Genomic DNA, 23780 nt, shown 5'->3' on the forward strand with positions numbered 1-23780 from the left:
CAGGCCAGCTGGAAAATTAAGGATCCACTCGTCTCTTATGCTGACCTCTTTCTCTAACACATATCAGACTCACCCGCAGTGTCCAGGTGCAGTCGATATTAGGAGGGTAGTAGGAGGGGTAATAAGGTGAAGAAAGGGAGCCATTCCATAAGGAAAGTGAGCCTTCACAAGCTGTAGGGGAGAGGGTGACACAGATAAACATTCAAAAACACCAAATCAACTTTGCTCTGTTAATCACTGGTAATACAATTTGTGATTGCTCAGAGGTACTAATACGAGCATGTCACACAAACAGCTTTCTCTGATGGCAAGGGCTGAAAAAAAACCTGCTTTTGGGATGGCCTGGAAATAAGCTTTGAAGATTGCTCCGTCCCGCTGTCTGCTGAAAGAGAAGGTGACCAGCATCACATTCCCAGAAGACATCAGCTTCATGACAGGTGATGAACCCAAAACAGGGAGCCCACACCACCTGAGACACACAGCCACCAGGGCGTGCACACACACAATACATCAACAAAACTATCTTTAAATAAGAGAATCAGGAAAACAACTCATGTGCAAAACTCAAAGATATTTGCTTTTCAGTTACCTGGCAATTATCTTGTTCTGTAAAGGAAGTAAGAAGTCATAGGCGGAGAGTTTGTGGGCGGTGCAGCTTCCAGGCGTGGCACCATGAAGGGTGAGGATGACAAGTTGCACCACATGACCCGAGGGCACGCGCAGACGCCACTGGTAGTATGGCTTCTTGGGACTCACAAGGCTCAGGGTGCGGTTGTTGCCATATTTGGCGTAGAGGTCAAAGGACATAGCTAGGCAGAGGAAGTGTCAGTTACATTACAAGTGAAGTACAACATGTTCAACATTGTGCACCTTTTAGGTTTTGCTTGGCTGCTGAAATGCAAACTGGGTCAAAGAGGGAACATTCTGATATTAAGAATAGGTGAATGTAAATTTGGATGGGTGTTGGGTCAGGTTAAGAAAACCAGCATCTTAGCTGCCTTTGTTGGGGAGGAAATGTTTACCGATATTGATTTTGTGGACAATGTTGCGATACTTAATGAATTAAAGAATGCCTTTATTAAACCACTTTAGATTCCGAGGAGTCAAGGTGAATCTGAATGTCTGGGTTTTCCATTGTCCAGATCAAGATGAACACCCAGTTTGGCAATGAAGATATCTTTGCAGGAGAATGACGGTCCAAATTCTGGTGCTTCCTGTCTTACTGTAAGGATGCTAACCAGTGACCTAACGTGACACCTGCATTTGGTGCTCGGTCTCTATCACTGGATGTTGCTTGAATGACTTGGTCAAATTAAAGTTGTTCATGTGCGTGCTTGGCACCTAGTGTTGAGGGCAACAGCAACTGGAAAAGTCCAAGCGAGTGCCCACATTTCACTTGGCTGTGGCTGATAGATGGCTACTTTCAAGAGATCTGTCTGGATGGCTGTTGTGTGGGGCCAAAGGTGGATCCTTGATGTGGTGGATGTGACAGTGCATGACACCAGTGCATCGTTCCCAGACCTGAGACTTGGGACCTGATTCTAAATTCACTGTATGAGTACTGCAAAAGTAGAAAGCCAGAATCATTAGGATGAAACAAAAAGCATCTGAAACGTTTGTTCTGTGTTCTAAAAGTAACATTTAGGCCTGAAACACATCCATAGGAACTTCCTTGACATATGTTGGAGAAATCTGCTGATGGATTTTTTGGCGTTTACTCAGAAGGTCACTCTTCTCACCTTGGAAGCCGAGCTGCCACTTCCCACTCTGGATGCTATTTGGATTCTTAACCTTGCCTGTTTTGTCTTCTGAGTCAAAGTCAGGTGGATCCAAACCTAAACAAAACAACAAGAGAAAGGCTCACAATGCTCGCAACACAAATATGTATGTTGAATAATAACTACCAATATTAATAACACATTTTCAAAAGCCTTTAAATGTTCATTTTAATATAGTTTCAGCTTACAGCGTGTACAGTAATTGTGGAATAAACTTTCATCAACTGCACAGATGTGTGTGGTTTGCATTCAATGGCCAGAAAACATATGCACAGTACAATAAAGCACAGTATCAAAATAATTCATCTAAATGTTTTGTTTTCAAGTGCTGTTTCAGCTGTGTGTATGATCACTCAGATTTATGGTACATTTTAAAAGTGAACTTGGACAATGATATATACAGATGTACAGAGATTATAGGCACCCTATAATTTTGACAGAGATGTAATATTTCATAGTTTTTCTCCCTTCGTCAATGTGTCAAATTCAAAATGACAAAATGACAAAAAGGTACATCAACAGAGATACATTTGCTGATGATCACACAATCAATTAAACACCCTATTTTATTTTTAAAGAATTGAAGGGAAAATATTTTTTTTTTTCATCTAAAAATGAGCTATTTTTATATATGAAAAGTGCCAACACATTTTGCTTATTATGCACAGTGCTGTATATTTATAGACATTTTAAAAATTTGTCCATCTCACTTGCACATGGCAAGGAGCAAAACTATCTGATACATGATACAATATTTGCACATTACAAACTTAGAACTGATCTGAATTAACACATCTCTGACATAATGTGAACAACAACTTTAATTATTATATATTTTGTAAGAATGCAGGTTAGAATGGATTTCAGTGAGCAAATGTGCCCATTTTTCTGGTCACGGAGCATGCATGTGTGCACACAGTAGTGGCAGCCCCAAACCTAGTAGGTGAAGCATGTCATCATCTTGCCCCATGTAGTAATGCTGCTCATTGCGGACGTCACGCAGCAGTAACTTGTTGCTGCTGGGTATTATGCGTTGCAGTCTGTCCGGGCTGGACCTCCAGATTACCATGGCAACATCGTCTGGAGCAGAGAATTTGCTCCAGTAGAAGACATTGAGCCCTTTCACTCCTTCACTGTCACACAAAAGGTTTACAAAGCTTCTATTCTTATAATGCTGACAGCAGGGAAACACAGCTGAGCATTACAGGGGTTTCTTCAAGTCATGCACAAAGAATGAATTTTGCTTTATATGTAGGCTGTGCTTTAGTGTAACACACCTGAATGCAGTAATACCTGAGCACAGGTAGTAAGAGCTCCATGGAGAGGAATCATACAGTTCTGAAAACTGTTTGGTCAAGGTAGAAGAAAGGAGAAAAAAATGGGGTTAAAGGGGCCATACTTTACACAGTTCAGAAAGTTCATACTGGTTAAAAAACATTGACTTTGTCATTAAAAAAATATGACTGACACCAAGGTGAAGCCTTGGGGAAAAACAGCTAATTTCAGTTCTCTATGAAAGCACCTGTTTTTGTGCTTGTTTCAAATATAAGGACCTGCTGTTGACCATGCCTGCTCTCCCTGTGTGGAGGCTGTATCTCCATCTCTCTCCCACAGATGTGTGGATGGATGTGTTGCACACAAGAGGCAACCTCCCATGCTGAAAAATTAAGCCAAAGTGAAGGTGCCACAACCTGCAGTTCCTTTAATGGCCACTTGAGAATTTTCTAAGGAAATGTTCTCTCTGATTTGCCTCTATCGCCCACCTTTTGCTAAGGTCGACTTCTATGACCAGTTAAAGCTCTTGCTAAACTCACATGACTCTAATAAAGAGATAATAATTGTAGGTGACTTCAACATAAATTAGGGTTGACAAACAAAGTAGGAAGAACCTCAAACAAATTATGGATACTCACAATTTTACCCAACTTATTGAAAACCCTACTAGAGTGTCTAACAGTTCACAAACTAGAATTTATCTTTTATTTACACACAAAACAGATAAAATTAACAAAATTTATAATATATTAACTGGTCTTTCAGCCCATAACCTAATTATGTTCTCCAGGAAACTAAGTAAAAATCGCTCTCTGTACATTTCTAATAATGTTTCCTCTCTCTATGATCACATCCCAAAAAACATGCAGCAGCGCTTTGAGGATGAAATTAAAAAGACAACTTGGCAAGAAATCCTCTCCTCAAAAAATACAGAGGATAACTGCAGGACGTTTCTTAATATGATTTCTGAGATAAAATCCGCCTTTAGCAGAAGGGGGCAAAAGAGAGCAAAAAAAAAAACAACAAAAAAAACCACATGTCATCTCCCATGATTAGACTTCAGTTGTAGGACTTCGATTAAAAAAAGAGACTTTTTACTTAAAGTCTCAAGTCTGGGCTGCCTGTCGACAGAGATTTAGTCATACTCGCAACAAGGCAATACAACTGTTAAGAAAGGCTAAGGCTAGTTTTTTTTTTATAAATACCATTGAAGGGGCCAAAGGGAATGGCAGAAACGTTTGGCAACTATTAAACAAATTGCTAGGGAAAGATAACAAGCAGGGGCACAAGTACAGTGTGCCCCTGCTTGAACTGAAAAATAATGATATCCTGGTTAAGGACCCGACAGTATTGGCCCAAACGTTTAATGAATACTTCCTAAACAGTATGCAAGATATAAAAAAGCTTTATGCCCCCTCTGTTGTTCTGCCAAGATACATTTTAAATGACTGTCCTGTTTTTAGACTAGAGCTGATTACTAAACCAGAGGTAAAGAACATTATTTCTGCTTTGAAGTGCTCAAAGGCCAAGGATATATCTGATTTAGACACCGACTTCCTAAAAACATATTCTAATGCACTGATAAAACCAATTATTATTCTTGTTAATCAGTCAATCTCAAAGGAAGTACCATCATCCTGGAAATTAGCCACAGTAACGCCCATCTTTAAATCTGGGAATATCGGTGGTTAATTACCGGCCAATCAGCCAACCGGCCAATCCCAGAGAACAAAGAGACCAGATAGACAGGAGACAAGAAGAAGGGGAGTGTCTCTCCCTTATTTAGCAGGAGTAGGGGAAAAACTACAGAGGATCTTCAGACAGCACAAAATCCCAGTTTACTTTAAACCGGTTAACACCTTGAGACAGAAATTAGTTCACCCTAAGGACAGGATCCCTAGTTACAAACAGAGCAATGTAGTGTATTCTATCAGATGTCAGGAAAACTGTAACGAACACTATGTAGGTGAGACTAAGCAACCTTTACACAAAAGGCTATACCAGCACCGCAGAGAGGGCGCCAGTGGACCTCAGTCTGCAGTTCATCTCCACCTTAAAGACACTAACCACACGTTTGAGGACAAGGAAGTTAAAATATTAGCCAGACAGAAGAAATGGTTTGAGAGAGGGGTCAAGGAGGCATTCTTTGTGAAACGTTTGAAACCCAGCCTTAACCGGGGAGGGGGTCTGAGACACGCTTTATCCCCTGTTTACAATGGGGTACTCAGGTCAAAGCAGTTTCAGTCTTTTGTTCATGGTAATGAGTCATTCACGTCATCAGCAGAGTCGTCAAGGGAGCCATCAGGAGAGGGTCCCTCCCATCATTAGGAGGGACAGCTGCCCTGTCATTAGGAGGGTGCTAACTAGAGCACAATAGGTGCTAATTAGAGCTATTGTTTAGTCACTGGCCTATAGCAGTCTGCCTCTCGGTAGGAGGGGTCTGGTCAGGTTTAAAACTCCAGCTTTTGTGACTTCTTGATTATTATTCTTGTCAGGTCCGTTGCCCTAACTGGACCTAGCACTTAAACTGTGCCTGAGATCGTATCCTGCAAAACACAGTTTCTCAAAGCACAATCACATAAAAAGAGACAACATTAGACAGAGATCTCTTTTGTGAGCTTTGCGCAAAGGGGAGAAGCTTCGGAGAGAGCGTACAAACCTAAGACCAACCTTGCTTTTTCCTGCTCCTCTCCGCCGCCCCTCCGGCGCTTGCTCTTTTATTAGAAAAGAAAAAAATCATAAACAATATAATGTAGCATCAGGGTACATTGTGTTTGGGGAAGGGAGGGGTGAACGGTTGCTTGTGAGTTACGGTTTCCTGTGAAAGATGCTCGTTTCTTTCACCGAAAGAAGGGAGTAAGCAGTTAAGTTTCGATGTCAACAGAGTCCTGAAGCAATCTTTAGTTCATCACTGTGGCTGAGCAATCATTTAGCTTAAGTGCAGCATATATGAAAGGGGACATAATTATTATGATTAAATGAGTAAATGAAGTATAAAAGAATATAATTCAGACAATAATAAATGTAGAATCCTTTAACAAGTCAGCTAAGACACATATTCTTTCAGTCTTGTGGCTGGTTTCACTCCCACATCACACAGATAACAGATAGTTGATACAGTTCATTTCACAAGAAACAGAAACTTAACTCAGACTACTTTTGATTACACTGAATATCATGTAAGCAGGCAATGATTAATTAAATAAATGATAACAACTCATAAATCTCCATCACTTCTCTACAAGAGTCAAGACAGAAATCAGACCACCAGAGCAAGAATTTTAGCTGAGGAAGCTTCTGCGATTTGAAGCAAAATGTCCTCGCGTCAAGCAACCCAGTCCAGTCGAAGATTCAAGCTTTTCTACTACGGCCAATCAGCATTCTTCCTGTGATTTCTTAAATAATTGAAAAATGGGTCTCCAAATTACTGATCAAACATTTGAATAGAGGACCAAATCTACTTCATCCAATGCAATTTGGCTTCCGTCCCCATCACTTCACTGAGTCAGCAATCTGTGTGTTTTTAGAAAAGGTTAAGTACATACTGGATAAAAACTTGTATGTGGGTGCTGTGTTTCTTGACCTTAGAAAGGCATTCAACACAGTAGACCACCAAAAACGTCTGAAAAAACTTACATATTACAACTTCTCATCTGAATCATTACAATGGTTCGAATCTTATCTAACAAAAAGAGTACAATGTGTCACCGTAAATGGTTTTAAATCTCCTTTTCTTAACAACCCAGTCAGTGTCCCACAAGGATCAATCCTAATGACTTACCAAATGTGTGCAAAGATTTCAATGCACAAATGTACGAGGATGATGTGGTCATTTTTACTCATGGAAATAATGTAAAAGATAGCCTCTAAACTCACGAATGTGTTACACAATTTACAACCCTGGTTAAATGACACTTGCCTGCAGTTGAAAACAAACAAACAACAACAAAAAAAAAAACAGTATGTATGATGTTTAGCAAACGTCCCACTGACATTAGAAGGTCCAATGTGTTTTTTGACGGGGAGGAGTTGAAGCCGGTATCTCAATTTAAATATCTTAGAGTTATCTTGGACTCAAACTTGTCCTTCAAAAAAAAAAAAAAAAAATTAAAAAAGCCAAAAAACAGAGTAAATTTTAATTTACTAAATTTTAAACATATACGTCCCTCTCTAACAACTAATGCAGCCAAAACGTATCTCTTTTGCATGGTTTTCTCACACATTGACTACTGTTTCACTAACTGGGCATTTGCAAGCACCTCTGTATTAAAATCCATAGAGCAGCTGTATAACTGAGCAGTTAAGATATATGATAGACAATCTAACTCTTATCATCACTGTAAGGTTCTGGAAAAAGATAGGTTTCTAGACTTTGAAAATCTTAAGGTATTCAAATATGCCTGCTTCATATATAAATGTTTACATGGACCAGCACCAACTCCTGTTAAAGAATTCAGACACATAAAAAGATTCACAGGGTATGGTACAAGAGGTGACCGTGAGATTACTAATAGGACCACCTTTGGTCAGAACGTGTTATCCATAAAAGGTGGGCAAGCTTGGAACAACCTCCCAGTCACAATCAGGGAGAGCACCACTTTCAGTACTTTCAAAGGACAATTGAAAACTTGGTTACTGGCAAATCAGACATGCAACCGTCTGTAGCCTAAAAACAATTCAACTGTGGAGGCACCATTTGAGTTTCTTTTTTTTTTTTTTTTCAGTTATATATGTACACAATGCCCTTGTGTACTTTATGTTATTAAACAGTCTTTACACAGTAAACTTGTGTATGACACCCTATGCAATATTTACACTTGTGCATGTGCAAAATGAGTGTATTGGGCAACATGCAATATAACCTGGTACTGTAATGTGCAATTCAACCAGGCACTGAAGCACTTTGCACTTAGTATTAGTACTAGTACAGTACGTTTGCACCTCAACACCCATCATAAAACTCTTTTGGTTCCTCCACCTGTCGGCTGCTTATTAACTATCAATTATTGCTATTTTGAATTGTAAATATTTGTATATATATATTCTGTTTTAAGTGTGTTTCTGTCATGATTAATTTATTTTGGTATGTTGTGTGGTCTTAGTATATTTCTATGTTACTGGGACTACGGATGGAAATTAGCAGCCTGCTATAATCCGGCATACAACCCCTGGCAAAAATTATGGAATCACCGGCCTCGGAGGATGTTCATGCAGTTGTTTAATTTTGTAGAAAAAAAAGCAGATCACAGACATGACACAAAACTAAAGTCATTTCAAATGGCAACTTTCTGGCTTTAAGAAACACTATAAGAAATCAAGAAAAAAATTGTGGCAGTCAGTAACGGTTACTTTTTTAGACCAAGCAGAGGGAAAAAAAATATGGAGTCACTCAATTCTGAGGAATAAATTATGGAATCACCCTGTAAATTTTCATCCCCAAAACTAACACCTGCATCAAATCAGATCTGCTCGTTAGTCTGCATCTAAAAAGGAGTGATCACACCTTGGAGAGCTGTTGCACCAAGTGGACTGACATGAATCATGGCTCCAACACGAGAGATGTCAATTGAAACAAAGGAGAGGATTATCAAACTCTTAAAAGAGGGTAAATCATCACGCAATGTTGCAAAAGATGTTGGTTGTTCACAGTCAGCTGTTGTAAAGGCAAACATACTGGTAGACCAAGGAAGACATCAAAGCGTCAAGACAGAAAACCTAAAGCAATATGTCTCAAAAATTGAAAATGCACAACAAAACAAATGAGGAACGAATGGGAGGAAACTGGAGTCAACGTCTGTGACCGAACTGTAAGAAACCGCCTAAAGGAAATGGGATTTACATACAGAAAATCTAAACGAAAGCCATCATTAACACCTAAACAGAAAAAAACAAGGTTACAATGGGCTAAAGAAAAGCAATCGTGGACTGTGGATGACTGGATGAAAGTCTTATTCAGTGATGAATCTCGAATCTGCATTGGGCAAGGTGATGATGCTGGAACTTTTGTTTGGTGCCGTTCCAGTGAGATTTATAAAGATGACTGCCTGAAGAGAACATGTAAATTTCCACAGTCATTGATGATATGGGGCTGCATGTCAGGTAAAGGCACTGGGGAGATGGCTATCATTACATCATCAATAAATGCACAAGTTTATGTTGATATTTTGGACACTTTTCTTATCCCATCAATTGAAAGGATGTTTGGGGATGATGAAATCATTTTTCAAGATGATAATGCATCTTGCCATAGAGCAAAAACTGTTAAAATATTCCTTGCAAAAAGACACGTAGGGTGAATGTCATGGCCTGCAAATAGTCCGGATCTTAATCCAATTGAAAATCTTTGGTGGAAGTTGAAGAAAATGGTCCATGACAAGGCTCCAACCTGCAAAGCTGATCTGGCAACAGCAATCAGAGAAAGTTGGAGCCAGATTGATGAAGAGTACTGTTTGTCACTCATTAAGTCCATGCCTCAGAGACTGCAAGCTGTTATAAAAGCCAGAGGTGGTGCAACAAAATACTAGTGATGTGTTGGAGCGTTCTTTTTTTTCATGATTCCATAATTTTTTCCTCAGAATTGAGTGATTCCATATTTTTTTCCCTCTGCTTGGTCTAAAAAAGTAACCGTTACTGACTGCCACAATTTTTTTTCCTGATTTCTTATGGTGTTTCTTAAAGCCAGAAAGTTGCCATTTGAAATGACTTTAGTTTTGTGTCATGTCTGTGATCTGCTTTTTTTCTACAAAATTAAACAACTGAATGAACATCCTCCGAGGCCGGTGATTCCATAAATTTTGCCAGGGGTTGTATTTACATGTAATAATGTTCATTAATATGCATTGTCCCATTTTAATAAATATATTTCAAATAAATATATTTCAAGTTCCATAGATCCACCCATCCATTTTCTATACCCGCTTATTCCAATTAAGGGTCACGGGGGGTCTGGAGCCTATCCCAGCAGTCACAGGGCGTGAGGCAGGGTATGCTCGTCTTTCCGTATGAAATACTCATTAATACCTGCATACAGAAGGGCCATTTACTTGTTGCCAATGTCTCGTTTTACCAACTATCTGACATACAGATTGAAATTGTTAACTGACAACCATTAACTTCAAACTTCAGTAAAGACTTACAGTCTTTCTTAATGGGTTCCCAGTCATCTTCTTTAGTTAGTAGTACGGGGGCATTTTGTAGTGTGAGTGCATAACACAAGTTCTTTCTTCTGCCGTACTGAGATGTTGAATTTAATTATTTTTATACAACTCGTCCATTTAAGTTATTGTAAGGTGTAAAGCTATAAATAATGAAGGGTGTGGTCACTGAGTGATGGCTAATGTGCTGAGTCCAGGGCCCTGCTAGCAGTGGTGGTTGCTGCTAGCAGAGGCAGCTAACTGCTGTGGACTCAATCTATTTGCCCTTTCTTCAAATTTTATTACACAGAATGGCTTGCTGTGCAGTTCATTTTACTAACAGACCATCTAAGTCTCTTCTTCTTCTTTCAGCTGCTCCCGTTCAGGTTCACCACAGAACACATAACCTCAAACACATTAGCTACATAACCTGATTTTGTACAATATGACCCCTTTAAACAGAGTGATGCGGTGAGGTCACTGTTCTACATCCCAGCTGCTTGAATGTAAAGCATACGAGGGCTGTCCGTAAAGTATAGGTCCTTTTTATTTTTTTCAAAAACTATATGGATTTCATTCATATGTTTTTACGTCAGACATGCTTGCACCCTCGTGCGCATGCGTGAGTTTTTCCATGCCTGTCGGTGACGTCATTCGCCTGTGAGCACTCCTTGTGGGAGGAGTCGTCCAGCCCCTCGTCGGAATTCCTTTGTCTGAGAAGTTGCTGAGAGACTGGCGCTTTGTTTGATCAAAATTTTTTCTAAACCTGTGAGACACATCGAAGTGGACATGGTTCGAAAAATTAAGCTGGTTTTCAGTGAAAATTTTAACAGCTGATGAGAGATTTTGAGGTGATTCTGTCGCTTTAAGGACTTTTCACGGTGCAAGACGTCGCGCTGCGCTCTCAGGCGGCATCATCAGCCTGTTTCAAGCTTAAAACATCCACATTTCAGGCTCTATTGATCCAGGACGTCGTGAGAGAACAGAGAAGTTTCAGAAGAAGTCGGTTTCAGCATTTTATCCGGATATTCCACTGCTAAAGGAGATTTTTTTGTGCAGCCGCGTCGGCTGCACAGGAAAAACACCTCCGTGTTGATAACCATTTGTAAAATCCAGGCGGCTTTTGATGGCTTTCAGTGGAGTGAGTATATGAGAAATTGTTTATCAGCTGGAGATGTTCCATCTTGTCCTCAAGGCTTCCAACAGAGGTGTTTTTCCTGTGGCGGAGCGTCGCGGCGGCTGCGAGCCGACGCTGCAATCCGCCTGCACGTCTTTCATTAAAAAAAAATCTCCTTTAACAGTGGAATATCCGGATAAAATGCTGAAACCGACTTCTTCTGAAACTTCTCTGTTCTCTCACGACGTCCTGGATCAATAAAGCCTGAAATGTGGAGGTTTTAAGCTTGAAACAGGCTGACGCCGCCGCCTGAGAGCGCTGCGCGACGTCTCGCACCGTGAAAAGTCCTTAAAGCGACAGAATCACCTCAAAATCTCTCATCAGCTGTTAAAAGTTTCACTGAAGACCAGCTTAATTTTTCGAACCATGTCCACTTCGATGTGTCTCACAGGTTTAGAAAAAATTTTGATCAAACAAAGCGCCAGTCTCTCAGCAACTTCTCAGACAAAGGAATTCCGACGAGGGGCTGGACGACTCCTCCCACAAGGAGTGCTCACAGGCGAATGACGTCACCGACAGGCGTGGAAAAACTCACGCATGCGCACGAGGGTTCAAGCATGTCTGACGTAAAAACATATGAATAAAATCCATATAGTTTTAGAAAAAAATAAAAAGGACCTATACTTTACGGGCAGCCCTCGTAAGTTCAATAAAAGCTTTGTGCAGCACAGAGCTCTATTGTTTCATTACCTGCCGGCCTTGAGGACATAGTTTTTTAGCAGGGTTCAGTTGCTCTTCAAAGGACAGATGGCTGCACAGATACTACGCTCGTTTAACCAGACCGCCAAGTCACCCACATAGCTATTTACCAGAACATTACACTAGGTCACGGCGGATGTTTAGAAATTTCCACCTCTTAAGTTACCATTTCTCCTTAATTGCAAAGTATGTTGAAGTGACTCCTACCCTTTGATCCAAAACCCAAATTTCCCCTGTCCACACCTCTTTCTATCACCATTTCCTCTTTCTTCCCAGCCTGCCCTACTGCTCTGTCTCTCCCTATCAACCGCGGCATCAATACGAGCTTCTGCTGCTCTCTGTAGTGCACGCCGCACAGAGCGGCCGATTGTCTGAGGGCTGCACAGACAATGTTTTTACTGAAGGACTGCTCTTCCTCTCACTTCTGCTGGCTGGGCCGAACCGGGCTCACAAATGCTGGGCTTGTCCTCAACCCTGAAAGGACCCCGTCCCCAGAGGTTCTGGGACTTTCACGCGCCGGCATGCACACACTGTTCCCAACTCCTATTTCAGCTTTACATTTAACACCAGAAAAGAGAGACAGACAAGAGACAGGGTATAGTGGTGTCTAGAAAAAAAAAGTTGAGAAAAGCTAAATAAGACAGAGGGCAGTCGTGTTTTGGAAGCACAAATGCACTCGTGAACCATATCAAAGTTACAGCAGTAAGATCAGCTGGTTTCCAGAGTGGGAAGGTCAAGCAGCTCTCTAAAGTGTCCTTCAGCCAGTCACAGACAACTTACATAATGCTTCAAAGCCTGAGCCTGCAGGCGGAACTGCGAAGAGGTGGAGTTAGTCAGCTCCGATGAGAAGTTCAGGTTTGGAAACTCCACACTGCCACCGAGGAAGAACACTGAGGAGGGCGGAGCTAGGGAGGCAGAGGAAGACATGTCAAAATAAAGACATGTAAAGAGAGGTCACGGGCCCTTCCGTGGACATGATGGATGTTGGACAAGCTGTTTCTCACACTCTACTCACGTGTTAAATAGTGAAGAGTCAGTGCAACGGCAGCAGTGAAGGGGAGGAAAGGCAGGAGGCCGAACATCCACCTCCTCCAGGAGCCACAGGTTGGAGCTAAGCCCCCATCTGACCTGTGGCCCACCTGAGCATCAGGCGCCGCACAGGGGCTCAGTGACAGGCTGGGCTCCTTCAGCTTCCCCCCCCCCTCCAGAGACAAACACTCACAGATCATCCTGCTTTTTACTTTTCATAACCATTATTTTTAGTGTGGGAGGAGAAACATTTATTTCATCTTGTGCAGTTAAATGTGGGTAAGTTTTACTTAAACATACACATTTCTATGTTCATACATGTAAAATCTACTCTGATATTATAGAAAGTAAGTCATTTAGGCCTGAAACAGCCAATCAAGGTTTCTGTGACATATGTCAAGGAAGCCCATATTTGGACTCGTTTTTTTTTGGGACACGCCCACTGAGGCAGGAGCTCCTTTCCATTTGAAGCAACAGGAGCAGATCATTTCTAAGCAATATGAAACTGCTGTGTTAAGATGCATCATCTCAGCATTTATTAAATTTATTTGATCATTTTGGTTAAAAAAAGAAAACAACAGTTTTTAAGACACCAAGTGGCATCTATTAGTTTACGGAGGAGACATACAATATCATCCCCTTAAAGAAAATGTTGCCTGCATGCAGTTCTGCAAAAATCTATGCAGTTTATATACGAGAAGACAGTTTCACTCACTCACTCATCTTCAGACGCTTACTCCAATTAAGGGTCAAGGGGGGCTGGAGCCTATTCCAGCAGTCAGTGCGTGAGGCGGGGTACACCCTGGACAGGACGCCAGTCTGTCGCAGGGCCACATATAGATAAACAAACACATTCACACCTGCACCAATGGACAATTTAAAGTTTCCAATCAACCTAACCTGCATGTGTTTGGATGTGGGAGGAACCTGGAGGGAAACTACACAAACATGGGGAGAACATGCAAACTCCACACAGAAAGGCCACAGGTGGGAATTGATCCCATGACCTTCTTGCTGTGAGGCAACAGTGTTAACCACTAAGCCACCATGCTGCAGAGAAGACAGTTTCCCTAAACATTTTGAAGCTTAAGTAAATGCTTTGCTGGATTCTCTCCCGGGGAAGCAGAAAAACATGGCAAAAGGAGTCTGTGTTCCCACGGCTTGGCTCTACGGTGTCAGCACTCAATCAAGACGAGACCCACATATCTTTAGAGAAGGATTTCGCAATTAAAATGAGCTACAGCTATAAGGGGTGATCATTACAAGTTTTTTTCCTGGTTTTTATAAAAGAACATCTGCATATTTTAAGAAAAGAGTTCTAGCAGTAAGTGATGCAAGTCTCACTGTTACAGCTTCGTTAATGCATGCAGCAGGCTGGTGAAAAGACAGTAGAGTCAGCTGTCTTACCTGAGCAGCGGAGCAGCCAGAGTATTCATGACCGGAGATACAGTACACTTCACAAGTTTTGCTTTTAGGGAGAGTCCTCATGGCACGGTCCCGTTCAGCTCGAGAGGCAATACGCAACAATAACTCAGGCATAGAAACGATGGAGAGAGGAAATCCCTGTTATCGCTCGCTTCGAAAAAGCGCAGAAATATGACCTGAATGGCTCGGATGCGGTGGGCATTCACTGCCTCCCCGTTTTACCTGGGAGGCAGGTGTCACACACATCCCCAGAATGCAGTGCGGCACAATGAGACCACTATGAAAGAGTACAATCCACACAACCATCAGTGCGACAAATATTGTGTGCAAACGTCGACGCTGTGTATGCGGGAGTTAAACTTGGGGGGACAAAAGAGTGCCTGAGGGGGGCGTGTGTTAGGTTTAAAAGTCTGAGCCATTTGGGTGCTCCTCAGGGGCACAAAGCCAGACAGACCCGGCAGTTACAACTCTGGATTAAACTTTTCTATTGTGCTGAAATCCTTCATAATGTTAATCATGAAACTGCTACAGGGAAATGGGTTTACTTTTACTTTAACATTAACACAAACAGTCTGAGTCACACTTTAATCCTGACAAAACCTGTGCACGCTTCATATAAATGGAACCTTAGACCTAATTGGGTTAATTTGTAAAAATCAGCAAAAAGCAGACATTTCTATTAATATAAAAAAATAATAATTTAGATGGCATGTTGTATGTGATGATGCTTTTATTATTTGGTGTGAAAATATTTAAAGGCCTGCTGGCCACTGGATGAATCAGAGGTCTGTTATGTCGTGATATGGCTGTGGATCCAGGAGGTGAACTTGTTGACCCTGGTGTAGACCCCTGGTAGATTTGGCCTTCCACAGCCTGCACCCCAGCTGACGATGCCAATCAGAAACCAGCGCCCACCACCTGGTGCCTGACAGGACAAAGGGCCACCTGAATCCCCCTGAGACAGAGAAGATTTAATGACATTTGACATGACAATGACATTCCTAAAACGAAACATACACTATATAAAGCATATTCAATAACAGGCACTTGATTTGCCTGATGGCTCACACAGAACTGTTAATTTTTCCTTTAAGAAGCCCTCTTATTCTGCACTCTTTACCTGTATTAATTGCAAACGTTTGAACTTGTTACCTGTATAAAAGACACCTGTTCACACACTCAATCAATCACACTCCAACCTGTCCACCATAGCCAAGACCAAAGAGCTGTCTAAGGACACCAGGGACAAAACTGTAGACCTGCACAAGGCTGGGGTGGACTATAGGACAGCAGGCAAGCAGCTTGGTAGAAGACAGCAACTGTTATGATTATTTATTAGAAAGTGGAAGAAACAAGATGACTGTCAATCTCCCACGGTCTGGGATTCCATGCAAGATCTCACTTTGTGGGGTAAGGATGATTCTGAGAAAGCTCAGAACTACAAAGGAGGACCTGGTCAATCACCTGAAGAGAGCTGGGACCACAGTCACAAAGATTACATTAGTAACACATGATGCTGTCATGGTTTAAAATCCTGCAGGGCAGCAAGGTCCCCCTGCTCAAGCCAGCACATGTCCAGGTTCGTTTGAAGTTCACCAGTGACCATCTGGATGATCCAGAGGATGCATGGGAGAAGGTCATGTGGTCAGATGAGACCAGAATAGAGCTTTTTGGAATCAACTCCACTTACCATGTTTAGAGGATGAGAACAACCCTAAGAAAACCATCCCAACCGTGAAGCATGGAGGTGGAAACATCATACTCTAGGGGTGCTCTTCTGCAAAAGGGACAGGACGACTGCACCGTATTGAAGGGAGGATGGATGGGGTCATGTATTGTGAGATTTTGGCAAACAACCTCCTTCCCTCAGTAAGAGCATTGAAGATGGGTCATGGCTGGGTCTTCCAGCATGACAATGACCCCAAACACACAGCCAGGGCAACTAAGGAGGGGCTCCATAAGAAGCATTTCAAGGTCCTGGAGTGGCCTGGCCAGTCTCCAGACTTGAACTCAATAGAAAATCTTTGGAGGGAGCTGAAACTCCAATCCTGAAAGATTTGGAGAAGATCTGTATGGAGGAGTGGACCAAAATCCCTGCTGCAGTGTCTGCAAACCTGGTGAATAACTACAGGAAATGTTTGACCTCTGTAACTGCAAACAAAGGCTACTGCACCAAAAAATAACATTGATTTTCACAGGTGTTCAAATACTTATTTGCAGTAGTAACATACAAACAAATTATTTAAAAAAATCATACATTGTGATTTCCGGATTTTTTTTTTAAATGTCTCTCACAGTGGACATCCACCTAAGATGAAAATTTCAGACCCCTCCATGATTTCTAAGTGGGAGAACTTGCAAAATCGCAGGGTGTTCAAATACTTATTTTCCTCACTGTGTATATATATATATATATATATATATATATATATATATATAGAAACACTCTTACAGTTAATTCTATAGACTACATAATTTTCCAGAAATGGCTTTGTTCTCATTAATAAGCAAATACATATAACAAACAACCACAACACCTAATCAGCACTCCCCAGGTGGTACTGTTGTGAAAGTATCTACCATATGCCATGTCGACTGTGTATTGTTAATGAGTTACCACAGAAAGAAAGAAGAAAGAAAGAAATTTACTGTATATATTAAAAAACTATTTCATGCTTTTTAATATATACAGTAAATATCTGCATAAACCTACAGCATAATGTAATATAGGTAAATGTAATGTAGCTCATTTACAAGTACCAGGCATCTGCCATGTACTGTTATATGGCTAAAAATAACTTGGGCTGCAGCTAATGATTATTTTCATATTTGATCAACCTATTATTTTTTCAGTTAATCGATTAGTTGTTAGGTCCAGAACATGTACAAAATCAAATCAAATCAATTTTATTTATATAGCGCCAAATCACAACAAACAGTTGCCCCAAGGCGCATTATATTGTAAGGCAAAAGCCATACAATAATTACAGAAAAACCCCAACTGTCAAAACGACCCCCTGTGAGCAAGCACTTGGCTACAGTGGGAAGGAAAAACTCCCTTTAAACAGGAAGAAACCTCCAGCAGAACCAGGCTCAGGGAGGGGCAGTCTTCTGCTGGGACTGGTTGGGGCTGAGGGGAGAGAATCAGGAAAAAGACATGCTGTGGAAGAGAGCAGAGATCAATCACTAATGATTAAATGCAGAGTGGTGCATACAGAGCAAAAAGAGAAAGAAACACTCAGTGCAACAAGGGAACCCCCCAGCAGTCTAAGTCTATAGCAGCATAACTATGGTTCAGGGTCACCTGATCCAGCCCTAACTATAAGCTTTAGCAAAAACGAAAGTTTTAAGCCTAATCTTAAAAGTAGAGAGGGTGTCTGTCTCCCTGATCCGAATTGGGAGCTGGTTCCACAGGAGAGGAGCCTGAAAGGTGAAGGCACTGCCTCCCATTCTACTCTTAAAAACCCTAGGAACTACAAGTAAGCCTGCAGTCTGAGAGCGAAGCGCTCTATTGGGGTGATATGGTACTATGAGGTCCCTAAGATAAGATGGGACCTGATTATTCAAAACCTTATAAGAAGAAGAATTTTAAATTCTATTCTAGAATTAACAGGAAGCCAATGAAGAGAGGCCAATATGGGTGAAATATGCTCTCTCCTTCTAGTCCCCGTCAGTACTCTAGCTGCAGCATTTTAAATTAACTGAAGGCTTTTCAGGGAACTTTTAGGACAACCTGATCATAATGATTTACAACAGTCCAGCCTAGAGGAAATAAATGCGTGAATTAGTTTTTCAGCATCACTCTGAGACAAGACCTTTCTAATTTTAGAGATATTGCGCAAATGTAAAAAAGCATAGTAGAGAAGCTTGAATCTTCAACTGGACTGGGTTGCTTGACGCGAGGACATTTCGCTTCAAATCGCAGAAGCTCCCTCAGCTAAAATTCTTGCTCTGGAAGTCTGACATCTGTCTGACTCTTGTAGAGAAGAATAAAACAGAAGCCAACAAAAGCTGGAGTTTTAAACCTAACCAGACCCCTCCTACTGAGAGGCAGACTGCTATAGGCTAGTGACTAAACAATAGCTCTAATTAGCAACTATTGTGCTGTAGTTAGCACACCTAATGGCAGGACAGTTGTCCCTCTAATGATGGGATGGATGCCTTTCTGATGGCTCCCTTGATGACGTGAATGACTCATTACCATGAACAAAAGACTGAAACTCCTTTGACCTGAGTACCCCATTGTAAACAGGGGATAAAGTGTGTCTCAGACCCCAGCCCGGTTAAGGCTGGGTTTCAAACGTTTCACAAAGAATGCCTCCTTGACCCCTCTCTCAAACCATTTCTTCTCTCTGGCTAATATTTTAACTTCCTTGTCCTCAAACGTGTGGTTAGTGTCTTTAAGGTGGAGGTGAATCGCAGACTGAGGTCCACTGGCGCCCTCTCTCTGGTGCTGGTATAGCCTTTTGTGTAAAGGTTGCTTCGTTTCACCTATGTAGTGTTCGTTACAGTTTTCCTGACATCTGATAGAATACACTACATTGCTCTGTTTGTAACTAGGGATCATGTCCTTAGGGTGAACTAATTTCTGTCTCAAGGTGTTAACCGGTTTAAAGTAAACTGGGATTTTAAAACTGGGTTTAAAACTCCAGCTTTTGTTGGCTTCTGTTTAATTCTTCTCTACAAGAGTCAGACAGAAGTCAGACTTCCACAGCAAGAATTTTAGCTGAGGAAGCTTCTGCGATTTGAAGCGAAACATCCTCGCGTCAAGCAACCCAGTCCAGTCGAAGATTCAAGCTTCTCTACTATGGAAACCACCTGGACAACTGAGAGCCTACACAGAAACATGAAAAAAAGCAGTCCTACATATTTGCTTAATACAACCCCTGGCAAAAATTATGGAATCACCGGCCTCGGAGGATGTTCATTCAGTTGTTTAATTTTTTTTTTAGAAAAAAAGCAGATCACAGACATGACACAAAACTAAAGTCATTTCAAATGGCAACTTTCTGGCTTTAAGAAACACTATAAGAAATCAGGAAAAAAATTGTGGCAGTCAGTAACGGTTACTTTTTTAGACCAAGCAGAGGGGAAAAAAATATGGAATCACTCAATTCTGAGGAATAAATTATAGAAATCACCCTGTAAATTTTCATCCCCAAAACTAACACCTGCATCAAATCAGATCTGCTTGTTAGTCTGCATCTAAAAAGGAGTGATCACACCTTGGAGAGCTTTTGCACCAATTGGACTGACATGAATCATGGCTCCAACACGAGAGATGTCAATTGAAACAAAGGAGAGGATTATCAAGCTCTTAAAAGAGGGTAAATCATCACGCAATGTTGCAAAAGATGTTGGTTGTTCACATACTGGTAGACCAAGGAAGACATCAAAGCGTCAAGACAGAAAACGTAAAGCAATATATCTCAAAAATCGAAAATGCACAACAAAACAAATGAGGAACGAATGGGAGGAAACTGGAGTCAACGTCTGTGACCGAACTGTAAGAAACCGCCTAAAGGAAATGGGATTTACATACAGAAAAGCTAAACGAAAGCCATCATTAACACCTAAACACACAAAAAAAACAAAACAAGGTTACAATAGGCTAAGGAAAAGCAATCGTGGACTGTGGATGACTGGATGAAAGTCATATTCAGTGATGAATCTCGAATCTGCATTGGGCAAGGTGATGATGCTGGAACTTTTGTTTGGTGCCGTTCCAATGAGATTTATAAAGATGACTGCCTGAAGAGAACATGTAAATTTCCACAGTCATTGATGATATGGGGCTGCATGTCAGGTAAAGGCACTGGGGAGATGGCTGTCATTACATCATCAATAAATGCACAAGTTTACACTGATATTTTGGACACTTTTCTTATCCCATCAATTGAAAGGATGTTTGGGGATGATGAAATCATTTGTCAAGATGATAATGCATCTTGCCATAGAGCAAAAACTGTGAAAACATTCCTTGCAAAAAGACACATAGGGTCAATATGGCCTGCAAATAGTCCGGATCTTAATCCAATTGAAAATCTTTGCTGGAAGTTGAAGAAAATGGTCCATGACAAGGCTCCAACCTGCAAATCTGATCTGGCAACAGGAATCAGAGAAAGTTGGAGCCAGATTGATGAAGAGTACTGTTTGTCACTCTAAGTCCATGCCTCAGAGACTGCAAGCTGTTATAAAAGCCGGAGGTGGTGCAACAAAATACTAGTGATGTGTTGGAGCGTTCTTTTGTTTTTCATGATTCCATAATTTATTCCTCAGAATTGAGTGATTCTATATTTTTTTCCCTCTGCTTGGTCTAAAAAAGTAACCGTTACTGACTGCCACAATTTTTTTTTCCTGATTTCTTATAGTGTTTCTTACAGCCAGAAAGTTGCCATTTGAAATGACTTTAGTTTTGTGTCATGTCTGTGATCTGCTTTTTTTCTACAAAATTAAACATCTGAATGAACATCCTCCAAGGCCAGTGATTCCATAATTTTTGCCCGGGGTTGTATGCGCACTGAAGGACATATCCTGATCAAAAATTACTCCAAGATTTCTCACAGTATTACTAGAGGTCAGGGTAATGCCATCCAGAGTAAGGATCTGGTTAGACACCATGTTTCTAAGATTTGTGGGGCCAAGTACAATAACTTCAGTTTTATCTGAATTTAAAAGCAGGAAATTAGAGGTCATCCATGTCTTTATGTCTGAAAGACATTCCTGCAGTTTAACTAATTGGTGTGTGTCCTCTGTCTTCATGGATAGATAAAGCTGGGTATCATCTGCGGAACAATGAAAATTTAAGCAATGCTTTCTAATAATACTGCCTAAGGGAAGCATGTATAAAGTGAATAAAATCGGTTCTAGCACAGAACCTTGTGGAACTCCATAATTAGCCTTAGTCTGTGAAGAAGACTCCCCATTTACATGAACAAATTGTAATCTATTAGATAAATATGATTCAAACCACCGCAGCGCCTTTAATACCTATGGCATGCTCTAATCTCTGTAATAAAATTTTATGGTCAACAGTATCAAAAGCAGCACTGAGGTGTAACAGGACAAGCACAGAGATGAGTCCACTGTCTGAGGCCATAAGAAGATCATTTGTAACCTTCACTAATGCTGTTTCTGTACTATGATGAATTCTAAAACCTGACTGAAACTCTTCAAATAGACCATTCCTCTGCAGATGATCAGTTAGCTGTTTTACAACTACCCTTTCAAGAATTTTTGAGAGAAAAGGAAGGTTGGAGATTGGCCTATAATTAGCTAAGATAGCTGGGTCAAGTGATGGCTTTTTAAGTAATGGTTTAATTACTGCCACCTTAAAAGCCTGTGGTACATAGCCAACTAATAAAGATAGATTGATCATATTTAAGATCGAAGCATTAATTAATGGTAGGGCTTCCTTGAGCAGCCTGGTAGGAATGGGGTCTAATAGACATGTTGATGGTTTGGAGGAAGTAACTAATGAAAATAACTCAGACAGAACAATCGGAGAGAAAGAGTCTAACCAAATACCAGCATTACTGAAAGCAGCCAAAGATAACGATATGTCTTTGGGATGGTTATGAGTAATTTTTTCTCTAATAGTTAAAATTTTATTAGCAAAGAAAGTCATGAAGTCATTACTAGTTAAAGTTAAAGGAATATCGGCTCAATAGAGCTCTGACTCTGTCAGCCTGGCTACAGTGCTGAAAAGAAACCTGGGGTTGTTCTTATTTTCTTCAATAAGTGATGAGTAGTAAGATGTCCTAGCTTTACGGAGGGCTTTTTTATAGAGCAACAGACTCTTTTTCCAGGCTAAGTGAAGATCTTCTAAATTAGTGAGACTCCATTTCCTCTCCAACTTACGGGTTATCTGCTTTAAGCTGCGAGTTTGTGAGTTATACCACGGAGTCAGGCACTTCTGATTTAAGGCTCTCTTTTTCAGAGGAGCTACAGCATCCAAAGTTGTCCTCAATGAGGATGTAAAACTATTGACGAGATAATCTATCTCACTCACAGAGTTTAGATAGCTACTCTGCCATGTGTTGGTATATGGCAATGGAGAACATAAAGAAGGAATCATATCCTTAAACCTAGTTACAGCGCTTTCTGAAAGACTTCTACTGTAATGAAACTTATTCCCCACTGCTGGGTAGTCCATCAGAGTAAATGTAAATGTCATTAAGAAATGATCAGACAGAAGGGGGTTTTCAGGGAATACTGTTAAGTCTTCAATTTCCATACCATAAGTCAGAACAAGATCTAAGGTATGATTAAAGTGGTGGGTGGACTCATTTACATTTTGAGCAAGGCCAATCGAGTCTAACAATAGATTAAATGCAGTGTTGAGACTGTCATTCTCAGCATCTGTGTGGATGCTAAAGTCGCCCACTATAATTATCTTATCTGAGCTAAGCACTAAGTCAGACAAAAGGTCCGAAAATTCACAGAGAAACTCACAGTAACGACCAGGTGGACGATAGATAACAACAAATAAAACTGTTTTTTGGGACTTCCAATTTGGATGGACAAGACTAAGAGTCAAGTTTTCAAATGAATTAAAGCTCTGTCTGGGTTTTTGATTAATTAATAAGCTGGAGTGGAAGATTGCTGCTAATCCTCCTCCTCGGCCCGTGCTACGAGCGTTCTGGCAGTTAGTGTGACTCGGGGGTGTTGACTCATTTAAACTAACATATTCATCCTGCTGTAACCTGGTTTCTGTAAGGCAGAATAAATCAATATGTTGATCAATTATTATATCATTTACTAACAGGGACTTAGAAGAGAGAGACCTAATGTTTAATAGACCACATTTAACTTCACATTTCTCAAAACAGAGTCGCCAATAACCAGAGTTTGTTCCTCGGCGGGTGTGTCGCCAAGTGGGGACAAACGGTTAGAGATGTGAACGGGTTGGTGGTGTACAGGGGATTTCTGTTTAGGACTACGCTTTCTCCTCACAGTCACCCAGCCGGCATGCTTTCCCGGCTGCTCGGGATCTGCTGGGGGACAGCTAACGGCGGCTAAGCTACCTTGGTCTGCACCAACTACAGGTGCCTGGCTAGCTGTAGGATTTTCCAAGGTGCGGAGCCGAATCTCCAATTCGCCCAGCCTGGCCTCCAAAGCTACGAATAAGCTACACTTATTACAAGTACCATTACTGCTAAAGGAGGCCGAGGAATAACTAAACATTTCACACCCAGAGCAGAAAAGTGCGGGAGAAACAGGAGAAGCCGCCATGCTAAACCAGCTAAGAGCTAGTAGATGTGC

The 23780-nt window shown here is 41.1% G+C and overlaps 2 protein-coding genes across 7 annotated transcripts in view; both read right to left on the reverse strand.

Moving 5' to 3' along the window:
• The window catches only part of LOC117509837 (suppressor of tumorigenicity 14 protein), a 32067-nt gene extending 16946 nt beyond the window's left edge, over window positions 1-15121 (reverse strand). The window contains exons 1-9 of one of the 5 annotated variants that reach the window (XM_034169483.1): window positions 14499-15121; window positions 13078-13264; window positions 12843-12967; window positions 3056-3123; window positions 2715-2911; window positions 1740-1835; window positions 590-809; window positions 327-469; window positions 74-171 (exon numbers count right to left, since the gene is read on the reverse strand). In XM_034169483.1, the coding sequence (XP_034025374.1) occupies window positions 74-171; window positions 327-469; window positions 590-809; window positions 1740-1835; window positions 2715-2911; window positions 3056-3123; window positions 12843-12967; window positions 13078-13264; window positions 14499-14630 (1266 nt within the window). In that variant the 5' untranslated portion in view covers window positions 14631-15121. The other 4 variants (XM_034169487.1, XM_034169492.1, XM_034169494.1 and 1 more) reach the window with 4 other exon arrangements.
• Window positions 15122-15232: 111 nt separating this feature from the next.
• Window positions 15233-23780, reverse strand: part of tmprss7 (transmembrane serine protease 7) — a 50269-nt gene continuing 41721 nt past the window's right edge. For both annotated transcript variants that reach the window (XM_034169515.1, XM_034169510.1), the window contains exon 18: window positions 15233-15471. In XM_034169515.1, the coding sequence (XP_034025406.1) occupies window positions 15307-15471 (165 nt within the window). In that variant the 3' untranslated portion in view covers window positions 15233-15306. The remainder of the gene's footprint in view (window positions 15472-23780) is intronic.

The sequence above is a fragment of the Thalassophryne amazonica genome, chromosome 1 (genome assembly GCF_902500255.1).
Source record: "Thalassophryne amazonica chromosome 1, fThaAma1.1, whole genome shotgun sequence".
NCBI classification, from domain to species: domain Eukaryota; kingdom Metazoa; phylum Chordata; class Actinopteri; order Batrachoidiformes; family Batrachoididae; genus Thalassophryne; species Thalassophryne amazonica.